General features: G+C 39.2%; 1 protein-coding gene and 1 long non-coding RNA gene across 2 annotated transcripts in view; one reads left to right on the plus strand and one right to left on the minus strand.

The window, feature by feature from the left end:
• Positions 1-1134: 1134 nt before the first annotated feature.
• LOC137982431 (uncharacterized) lies at positions 1135-7236 on the minus strand. The gene is made up of 3 exons (XR_011118688.1): positions 7136-7236; positions 4198-4254; positions 1135-1341 (listed from the first exon to the last, which is right to left on the minus strand). It is a non-coding gene; the product is annotated as an uncharacterized lncRNA (long non-coding RNA).
• Positions 7237-10708: 3472 nt separating this feature from the next.
• Positions 10709-11602, plus strand: part of LOC137982411 (uncharacterized) — a 1455-nt gene continuing 561 nt past the window's right edge. Inside the window, exon 1 of the mRNA XM_068829530.1 lies at positions 10709-11509. Coding sequence (XP_068685631.1) covers positions 10846-11509 — 664 coding nt within the window. The 5' untranslated portion in view covers positions 10709-10845. The remainder of the gene's footprint in view (positions 11510-11602) is intronic.

The following is an 11602-nucleotide window of genomic DNA, read 5'->3' on the forward strand; positions in this document are numbered from 1 at the left end:
AAAATACCCGAGAAGTAATGAAGTTAGACGTCGACTCTAGTTCGTAGGCTGTGGACGAAGATATCAGACTTTTTCAAAGGCAAAAGATTTTTGGTTTTATAAACGGAGTTGACAATGTAAATTGACCACCGTACAGGGATTATAGAAGCTGACGTTTCGAGCGTTAGCCCTTCGTCAGAGCGAATCGGATTTGCTCTGACAAAGGGCTAACGCTCGAAAAGTCAGCTTTTATAATCCCTGTACGGTGGTCAATTTACATTATCAACTCCGTTGATAAAATCAAAAATTGTGGTGTACTGCTTCCCCACGGACTCAGCACCACAGTTTCTTTTCAAACTGCCCCATTTTTTCAAACTCAAATCGTTTAGCTAAAATGGCTTTGACTAAGCATAAAAAGCGACCGCAGTCAATGTGATTTCCCCTCCAGAAAAAACGCGGCTTGCCAAATGCAACGCTGGCCATGCGATCTCACGCCAACGAAACTTTCGAGAATACCCCGGCCCCAAAAGCCGTTTTTCCTCACCACCTGTACCCCGACAGTCTGTATGGGCCGGCGGACTGGAGTACGCTGAGGTCATAAACAAAATTTCTCGCATCGATAAATTTTCCAAATTTTTTTACGCATGGAAAAATTTAGGACTAAAATATTAGCTTCCTATAGAGCCAAAAGTCCAAATTCCCCTTTACCCAGGAGATTTGGTGGCCCGTACGGGAGACCGCATGATTCGTTCAGTAACCGGGACACTCCCGGATAATGCGGGAGAGTTCAGTGACATATATACTTTCATTCTTCTCTCCATTCGATGCCCAGACAAACAACAACTCGGTCTACAGGGCATTATTAAATTGGAAAGATTGAGGACCCAAGACAAGGATTCGACACCCTTCCTGGAACACCTTACTTCACGTCACTCGTTTTCATTAGAACAAGCTGATAAATTACAAACATCGCTGAATGAAAAAAAAAAATAATGGACAATTGATTTTTAAGTCTTAAGGTCAGAGGTTATGAAATGGTAATCTTACGCTTGCCCAGGAAACTCGTTACCCCAAATAAACAAAAAAAAACCTTATAAAAGTGTTGTTACAATTTCTTATTTTGTCCAGCGTTTAGTCTAGCTTATTTTCGATTCATTGTCAATCACAGCAATAAGTTTATTTTCTTTCACAGCAAATTGTTATTTGTAATTGGCAACACCAGACGTTACTCGCTTGGTAAGACCGCTTAACACGTAACCGAGGAAATAACTTCATGTCGGCCGGGTGCTTCAACTTCTCAACAGGTCCACCGCTGACAACTCCAGCCAAGAGCAAAACACACAGCACAACAATGAATTTCATCTAAACATTCAGGAGAAATAGAGGTTAAATCGTTTTATGAACATTTTTGTTGTTGTTACAGGGTAAAAAAAAAAGCATAATAGACCATTTTCGAATCCTCGCGGCTGGAATGGATCTAGCATGAAATGGAGGTTAATGCGGGCAAATCTTTTCAAATGCAAATTAATTTGCCCGCGTTAGCTTCCGTTTCATGCTAGATCCAGTCCAGCTGTGAAAATTCGAAAATGGTCTATTGGTGAAATCACAGTAAATCTAACTTACTTATTTAGAATCTGCGTTATAAAGTCACTTGTTACCTATATGCACTCTTGCTTATATAAAAGATTGCTAGAATTAGGCTTGAGCCGAGCCGAATTTGTCCTGGTTAAGAAAATATTCCACAACAGCGAGACCGTGGCCGTCAACAAACAAAAACTCTCCTTTCTCTGCCAATGCTCTACACACAGCATCTTTCTTAGACGATTGGAAACCTCAGATTGCCATACATCCAAGGATGGATAAAATTACTTATTTACAATTTAAAAGAAAATCAAATTGAAGCAAAGAGAAACTTGCAGGCTATCAAGAGGGATATCTTAACTGTCTCTTGCTGACAGTCATTAGAAATATCTGTAGCACCGGGGCTCTGATTATATAAACTGCAATGTGTCCAACCACTGAAAGTACCACTGTACGCCCTTCAATAAAAAATGTGATTTGGGGTTTTTTGCTTGATTTGCTATTACGGTAGCAGCGTTCTATTAAGCTTCAAATTGGCGTACCCTTGAAACTTGCTTGAATTGGCGGCTCACCATAGCAACAGGAAAGCCACTATTGTCGCTATGGTAACCTATAACATAACTCGGTGATTAGTTAAAATGTTTAATTAAATAATCCTTCGTAGGAGAAGAGGCTCTTAACACCATAAGTTCTTGCAACTCGCAGTGCAATTGGAACTATTGTTGTGTATTTTCAGTACTATTCTTTATATTTATTACGATTTTAGACCGACACTCCTTTTTCTTAATCCTTTTTATTCCCGTTTTGTTATGTAACGTAATGGTCTGTCGAATCCTGAGGTTGCGTTTTAAACTGTTTTGCGTATTATTATCAATATACGCGGCCAAATAGAAAATCGGCCTCTTCAAAACACACGCTCAGCGGGCCGCAAAGAACTGAAAGCGGGCTGCTCATGCATTATCAGCCCTACAGCTGATTGGTTCTTGCTTCAACATTGTGTGATATGCCTATTATTTATAGACGATTTTACGCATTTTTTCGGTAATTTTAAATAAGTTCACTGGACTGAGTTGGTTCTTTAATAGCTTGTTCAATCAACACTTACATGATGATTTGAAGTGACTTTGAATTCGTTATTCACTTAGCTTGTATTATTAAAACTCGCATTCTTGATATCATTTGGCCTTGTTTATTGATAATAATGATAATGACATGACTTTTTTTGGGAATATTGTTTATTTGCGCCCTTGTAGTTTATAATATTGGTACCCATACTGGTAAATCTCTACAGGGAAACCTTTAAGAGAAATTAACCAGGTTTCTGTTTGTAACTCGTGCCCTGTAGTAAGGGTATTCGCAAATACTCTAGGGAGCCACCTTAACACTGCTTACAAAGGCCGTGTGAAAGACTGCTTACAATCGCCGTTTGTAACACTGCTTTCAAACGCCTTGTGTAAGAGTGCTTTTAAACGCATTGTGTTAGAGAATGGGTGTGTGTAAGAACGCCTCGTGCCATATTAGAACCTTACAAAATGTGCGTGTAACGTGACACTCTTAAAAGCGCCTTATGCAACCTGAGACTCTTACAAATGTCATGTGTAGAGGGGGGTATAGGGTATTTTAGTGAGCCGTAATCGGACCCTTTTATTTCTCGTGAAACGCTCATTTCTTTTTTCTTGCATCGTAAATCGTGATTTTTTTAAATTAATGTGAAACGGATTGAAGCCTTTTTTGTTTTGTGAAATGTGAATTTGTCTCTTATGTCGGCGAAAAAGAATTATCTGCTACCATAGAAAATGAAGAGCTATCTACCCCATTTCCGGACACAGCTAGTGGCTGCCGTACTGACTGAATCCTTATCAACCCTGACTTCCGATCAAAGGTCAAAGAATCTGGGGATGAACCTTCCCCCACAGTCCCCAGGGTCTTGTGGGAACAGTTTCAAGATGGCGGAGGGTTCGGAAGTCTTGGGTAGTGTTTACACGAACGCAGTTTCATTTTAACCCCATCGATTTCGGTGCGGTTACACTTTCCGTTTACACGACACCGACCGAGACTGTTATCAAAACCGCGTCGATTTGAAACCGCTGCCAAAAGTCGAGCGTTTTTAAAACGATGCGGTTTCATCTGTCGCGTAAACAGTGAAACCGCATCGATTTGAATATGGTTACTATTTTGGCGCGAAATTTGCATTGTTCAATTCAAAATAGTGAATGTAGCACGTACTGCAGCACTCGCTTATACCATCACGACTTGGATTTTCTGGCGAAAACGGTTCCGTGTAAACAGTTCCAAACCGCGTCGATTTTGACGCGGTTTCGAAGTCATGAAACCGTGTCGATATAAAACCGCGTTCTTGTAAACGCTGCCTTGGAAGTCACATGTCAGATGACCATCATACTCAATTTCTATGTTTTGCATAAAGAAACCAATCAAAAGGTTTAAGTGCACAAAGAGCAGGATGAAAATGTTGGTGCCTAAGAATCGTGTCAAGAAGTTGGAGGGAAAAACAGAGCAGTGAATTTTCTTTTTATGGCTCCGAGAACACGATCGGGACGTATCATAAGAACGCCATTTAGGACTGTTTTGTGACCATAAGAGGTAAGTCTAAGGCCTCAGTTATTAAGCTGTCCTCACCTCCGTGAAATAGCCAAATGTTTGTCCGTTCCTAGGGAAAATGCGGTTTTCTGGCACCTGAAACACGAAAATCCCGATTTAGTTTATGTAAAAGGTGATCTTAACCCCCTATACCAGGCTCTGTATAATTGAAGAAACCCGAATCATTGTCCGTTTTTATACTAGAGACGCATTATTCGTCTAAACGAACTTGGGCAAGACCTCCTCGGTAACATGACCTAGAATGGATCTATTCTAACCAACGAACTACTAAGATAATCAGAGATTGGAAAACTGAAAGAGATGAAATAAGGTAAAAAGCAAAAAAAGTAGACAGATTGCACTTCAAATCTTCAACAAACATGAATTTCGTAGGAAACAATAAGCAACTGCGTTACACATTAATAATTCTTACAAATAAATAGCTTGAAGTCTTTTCTTAAAAGTATGCGTAGGCAAGGGGGGGGGGGGGGGGGGGGGGGGAGGGAAGATGGCAGAAACAACATCCGAATAAGGAGAATTGTAAAACTTATGACCGTGATAAAAAGCGCGGAGAATTGTTAAGTATTAGTTGTGTAATAAAAGTAATTGGAAGGTCTTACAATCTTTTTTATAATAGGAATGTATTTGTATTTTTCAGTAAAACAATTTTGTTTGCTAAAAGTGAACGGGAAGGGTGGAGATTTAATACCAGTACATAAATTTGCCCAATTGCAAGCCGTTTATGTTGCAGGTAAAACCCGGTCTCTGGTTAAATCAGTTTTTACAGGTCATCCTCATTTTACCTAGGTTTAATATCAGGCTTATTATTTAAGCTTGATTTTTAAGCCAGTTATTAATCCTATTTTAATGTCGTGATTAATGAGCGGTTGCGACATTCTTGGCTTTGTGCCTTTTGAATTGTAAATTGTTGCTAAAATGTGAACATTTTTCTTATTAAATGAATTATTACGTAATAGGAAGAGGTGGCCACTGACGGTGAAACCGCATCTGACAACACCTTTTCACCTTTGTTTAGCCTGCGCATTCGAGCAGTCGAGCATGCTGTTCATGTACCTCGAACCACTGGGAGCCTGCTTCCGGGCTAGTCACAATCTAGTCACGTCTTTGCTGACACCCATTGAATCAATTGAATTAAGGGTGGACCATTCCTGCACTTTGAAAGATCACGAAATAGTGATAAAGCTTCCTTTTAAAAGAACTCCAACAACAGAGAGGGCAAAGAAAGGTAATACAGTTTGTCAAACTCTTACTGCGAAACTCGGAGATCGTAAACACTGGTATGATTATTTATAGTATCCTATTGTGGGTTTTAATTTTCTTAATCTCTATTGCATGGGGTAATAGATATTTCAACACATTTCATTCCTTCGGTTGCTAAATATTAATTTTTTCACTCAAGTAACGGAAGTTTACAAATAGAATACCAGAAGTGCAGCAGGTAAGTCACAAATTACGTTTAGTTAAAGATTTCTATCCAAAATAACATAAAATCACGTTTCTTGAAGAAATTTTAAGTGTTAAAAATGATCTTCGAAGTAATTACTAAAATTTGAACAATTTTCTTATTCAATTAATTCTGCTTATGATTCATGTATTGCAACAAGGATCAAATTGATTTACCTATTCCAGCCTTAATTGCAGATAGGCTCTTTGTGCTTGGTGTGTGGGTTTCTCTAAGTGCAAGGGGGCTTTGCTTTGGCACCCTTTTCCTTTTGGGCCATGGAGTTATTTTAAGGCGGCCAATACCCATTGCATCTTTTCCTTTTTTTTTCATTGCTTAAATATGCTAAGGATTCAAAGTTACTTTTGTGACATGAATCTCAATTCATTGCCTTGACAGATTCCAACACGTATTCGGATCTATTAATTAAATAGGTGTCAATGAAGAGGTCACTACGGTGTGTGAACAATATCGACTTCCAACATAAAACGGTTGGAAGAAAGGAAAACAAGTCCCGTTTCTTATTTCCCACAATTTTCGATAATAATTGGCCCTTTTATTCAACGAAGACTATAGCTTGCGAGCAGGCTCTCGGTGATTCAAAGTACACGAAGGGCCTTTGTTGTCAGCTGCAGTTTCACAGTTAGAGGCCAAGTCATCCTAATCTAATAACACAACGATTTCCCTTTCACAAATATGGATTTTTAAAGGCTAAAAAAAAAATGTCTTTACATTCGGCGGAGCTTAACTGTAAGTAATAGCGACAAAGAATGTAAATATTTTCCTGTTGGCATGAAATGCACGGGTGCCGCTATGGCATTGAATTATTCTATTGTTATTTAGATATATAAGGTTTGTCAGGATGTAATGTATTCATCTCAGCTCTCGAACTTTCAAATTTTATTTTAGATCACTTTGTATGTCTGGAAATCTTATAGTACCTCTAGCCCCAAGAGATTAGTGCGCCTGCATTTGGTTGGGGAATACGTTCCTATTTTCCCACTGGGTTTTTGGGTATGCGTATCAGGCGGTTGCACATGCTTTAGCCTGAGTGGTTCTTACTTTATGTTTACCTTGTAAGTAGTATCTTGTCTGAGCTTTGTAACGATACTAAGACGGCATTATAAGCACTCAGGCTCACAGTCGGAGCTGCACACCCATCCTTGTGTACGAGTCATGAATATAAATAGGAAAAAGCTTATCTGCTGAATACTCCGCCACTTATTTCAATAATAATAACATCTATTGTATTTTGACTCGTTCTGAAAGTCGCTTATAGTAATGAAGTCGGAACGAAGGTTCAAGTTTTTTTTCATCAAATAGAGACATGTTTTAAAACTGAATTTGTTTTTTCCATTCTTTTACAAGTGCGCGCGGAGCCAGGAGAGGCTATTCATTCACTTCCTTTGATTAGATCAAGAATTGGACCAAGAATTCATTGTTGGAATTTTTTTTATGACCATTAAACAAAAACTATGCGAGAAACCATAATACTACCCTTTACTGAAATCCTACCTATCTCTTTTTCCTCCGGGAGCCCTAATGGATCCTTTGTTTTTGAAGGAATGAACTACGCGGTGTTAATTGCGCTGGCCTTTTGATCATGATGTGGGCGGAACATTCTTTTACTTTGACAGATCACGTGTTTCTGCGGTAAGGACTTTTGTACTGCAAAACCCGCTTGATAATCCTCGACGAATTTAAGTACGTTTTAAGTACGTTTTATCAACGATTTATCCAAGGAACAAATAATATCACAAAGAGTGGGATCGGTAATCAGAATTCGAACTACCTATATGCAAGGTGTTTTAGTAGTTTTCTTTCTCATTGGTCGGAAAAAACGATTTTTTAAGCCATGATTTTTAAAAACCAATATTATTTAAGGCTGATTTTTAAGCCAGTTTTTAATCCTATTTTAATGTCGTGATTAAATAGCGGTTGCTACATTCTTGGCTTTGTGCCTTTTACATTAAAAAATTGTTGCTAAAATGTAAACATTTTTCTTAGCAAATCAATTGTTACGTAACAGGAAGAGGTGGCCACCGACGGTGAAAACGCATCTGGCAACACCTTTTTAACCTTAGTTGCCTATCTTTGTGCTTGAAGTATGGGTCTCTCTAAGTGCAACGGGACTTTGCTTTCGCACACTTTTCCTTTTGGGCCATGGGGTTATTTCAAGGCGGCCAACACCAATTGCATCTTTTCGTTTTTCTTTTCATTACTTAAATATGCTGAGGATTCAAAGTTACTTTTGTGAGATGAGTCTCAAGCCATTGCCTTGACAGATTCCAACACGTATTCGGATCTATTAATTAAATGGGTGTCAGTGAAGAGGTCACTACGGTGTGTGAACAACATCAACTTCCAACATATAACGGGTGGAAGAAAGGAAAACAAATCCTGTTTCTTATTTCCAACAATTTTTGATAATAATTGGCCCTTTTATTCAACGAAGACTATACCTTGCGAGCAGGCTCTCGGTGATTCAAAGTACACGAAGGGCCTTTGTTGTCAGCTGCAGTTTCACAGTTAGAGGCCAAGTCATCTTAATCTAATAACACAAGACTAAAACAGTGAGGATAAAATTTGTTCCACCAAAAGAGCAGACAGAAAAGTGAAAATAGAGAAAAAAATGTATTTACAATCGGCGGAGCTGAACTGTAAGTGATAGCGACAAAGAATGTAAATATTTTCCTGTTGGCATGAAATGCACGGGTGCCGCTATGCAATTGAATTAGTCTATTGTTATTTAGATATATAAGGTTTTGTAGTGCTATACCCTCTCGATAATCCTCGACGAAGTTAAGTACGTTTTATCAACGATTTATCCAAGGAACAAATAATATCACAAACAGCGGGATCGGTAATCAGAACTCGAACTACCTACATGCAAGGTTTTTTAGCGCAAAAGTACAAATTTGTTAGTACTTTTCTTTCTCATTGGTCGGAAAAAAATGTTTTAAGCCATGATTTTTAAAAACCAATATTATTAAAGCCTGATTTGTAAGCCAGTTTTTAATCCAATTTTAATGTCGTGATTAATGAGCGGTTGCGACATTCTTGGCTTTGTGCCTTTTAAATTGTAAATTGTCATTTTTCTTATTAAATGAATTCTTACGTAATAGGAAGAGGTGGCCACTGACGGTGAAACCGCATCTGACAACACCTTTTCTCCTTTGTTTAGCCTGTGCATTCGAGCATGCTGTTCATGTACCTCGAACCACTGGGAGCCTGTTCGCGGGCTAGTCTTCGTACAATAAAACTGTCAACAACCGTTTGTCAATTGTTGCAAAAAAAGAAACAAGGTTTTTTTCCTTTCCTCCACTCTTTGTACATTAGAAATCGATATTGTTGACACAATCCAGTCGCACCTCTTTGCTGACACCCATTGAATGAATTGAATTAAGGGTGGACCATTCCTGCATTTTGACAAATCACGAAATAGTGGTAAAGCTTCCTTTTAAAAGAACTCCAACAACAGAGAGGGCAAAGAAAGGTAATACAGTTTGTCAAACTCTTACTGCGAAACTCGGAGATCGTAAACACTGGTATGATTATTTATAGTATCCTATTGTGGGTTTTAATTTCCTTAATCTCTATACATACAACTGAGTTAACATTGCACAAATATTGTTATACAGTAATCATGAATGACACGAATTTCAATAAAGTGTTGTATAAAACCGAAAACAAAGCTATTGTTCCGAGAAATTGAAAAACCAATACCGTTCATTTTGGGTTGACGTATCTTCCCATCTCCAAAAAATGATGTCAACGCATGTCATGCCGATCCACGCCAAAAATGTGAAACAATCCGATTTTGTGTAAGTGTCACAGAGGAATGAAAATCTATAAAAACACCCGATTCATTGTCCGTTTTTATACTAAAGACGCACTATCCGTCTAAACAAATTTGGCCAAGACCTCCTCAGTAACATGACCTAGAATAGATCTATTCAAACTAACGAACGACCATGAGAATTAGAGATTCGAAAACTGGAAGAGATGAAATAAGATAAAAGGCCAAAAAGTAGACAGATTGCACCTCAGATCTTCAACAAACATGAATTCCGTGGGAAACAATAAACAACTGCGTTATGCATTAATAATTCTTACAATTAAATAGCTTGAAGTATTTTCTTAAAAGTATACGTAGGCAAGGGGGGAGGGGGGCGGGAAGCTGGCAGAATAGGAGAACTGTAAAACTTATGACCTTGATAAAAAGCGCGGAGAATTGTTTAGTATCGAGGCCTTATGCGTCCCATGGCGCAAAAAGGATTGATGATGATGTTCAGTAAAGTAATTGAAGGTCTTACAATTTTTTGTATAATAGGATTGTATTTGAATTTCTTAGTAAAACAATTTTGTTTGCTAGCAGTAATCGCATCATCAAGATAATGCAGTCCACACTACAATAAAGAAAACTTGAAGCCCCTTTAATTCATTTTCCTTGTTTTTCACCAACTGCCTTGGAACAAAAATGCCTGTTTTAAAGGAACAAGGCTCCAGGGTGGCTGTGTTGCTTAAGTGACGGGGCGCGCCTGAAGCTGTCGATTACAGGTTGAGAAAAAAACATACAGTGAATATGAAAAATTTACATTGTTTATCGAAGTTAAGTTCTTTTGAGACGTCCCTGTAGCATTGAATACGCCGGGGAACAAGCAAGTTTTGAAGATTCTGCCGAAAGGAAGATGAATATTGCGCTTCAAGGTCGACAAGTGATGATACTTTCAGCTTGAGTTAAAAGGATTTTACGCCGTGTTTTCGCACTTTGAACATGCCGTGGGCCTCCGAATGATGTAATTTCATGACACCCAAAATACCCAAAAAGTAGAACGAAACAATGCAATAACCACTTAAAACTGTTGAAAAACACAAAAGAAATGCGGCAAAAGGAAAGAGAACCATGGAACGACACAAATCCGACAAGCCTTGCATACGGAACCCGCGCCCGCAGTGCGCGCGGCAGTCAAAACTGTGCTATCCTGTCAATCATTTGCCCTTTCACCGGAAACAGTGCATTTCGGTTGTGCGTAAATGACATTAGGGAGCTTAAGATGCGGACGTTTTCGCGGTGACGGCGACGTGACAGCCCAGGTGGACTGGGCCAGAGGTTGCCGTTCTCGCGCCAAAATTAATTTGCTTAAGATTCTCATGACGGCGTCCGAGACTTCGTCGAGTACATCGGCTGTACTTTCTGAGATTCAATCGCTTTTGTTTGTAACATGGCCGCATTTGAAGATTTTCGACAACTTCTCATTCTTTACTACGACGCTAATTTGATCAACGATGAAGATTTCGTTCTCCTTTACGACATGTTTCCGTCGAGAAATCCAAGTTTTCCTTACTACGAGTACGCTTGCTTTGACCTGAACAACATGAGTGAGGCAGAGTGTAAGGCCGAATTTAGGTTTGAGAAAAAAGACCTTCCGACTCTGGCAGAAGCCTTGCAGATCCCACCTACCTTCAAACTACGCCAGGGAAGCATAGTAAGTGGAATGGAAGGCCTTTGCATACTCCTAAGACGGCTCGCCTATCCTTGTAGATTTGGCGACATGGTACCTCGTTTCGGCAAACCAGTACCGGTGCTATCCATGGTCACAAATCATGTGATTGATTATATTTACACCATCCATGGACATCGCATAACCCGGTGGAATGACGCACTGCTTAACCCACCTGCATTGGATACTTATGCTCGATCAGTTCACGCTAAAGGGCCTGCTCTCCAGAACTGTTTTGGCTTTGTTGATGGCACTGTGAGACCTATAGCCAGACCAGACGAGCACCAGAGGATGATGTATAATGGTCATAAACGGGTGCACGCCGTTAAATTCCAATCTGTTGCCTTACCGAATGGATTGATCGCAAACCTTTACGGCCCCGTAGGTAAAGATCTTTTTAACTTGCTCTTATTTATAACTAAATGTCAGGTTTATGAAAATAGCAACTCAAACGGAAAAGGTACAAACATGGTTTCGG

The sequence above is a fragment of the Montipora foliosa genome, chromosome 13 (assembly GCF_036669935.1).
Source record: "Montipora foliosa isolate CH-2021 chromosome 13, ASM3666993v2, whole genome shotgun sequence".
In the NCBI taxonomy this organism is placed as follows: domain Eukaryota; kingdom Metazoa; phylum Cnidaria; class Anthozoa; order Scleractinia; family Acroporidae; genus Montipora; species Montipora foliosa.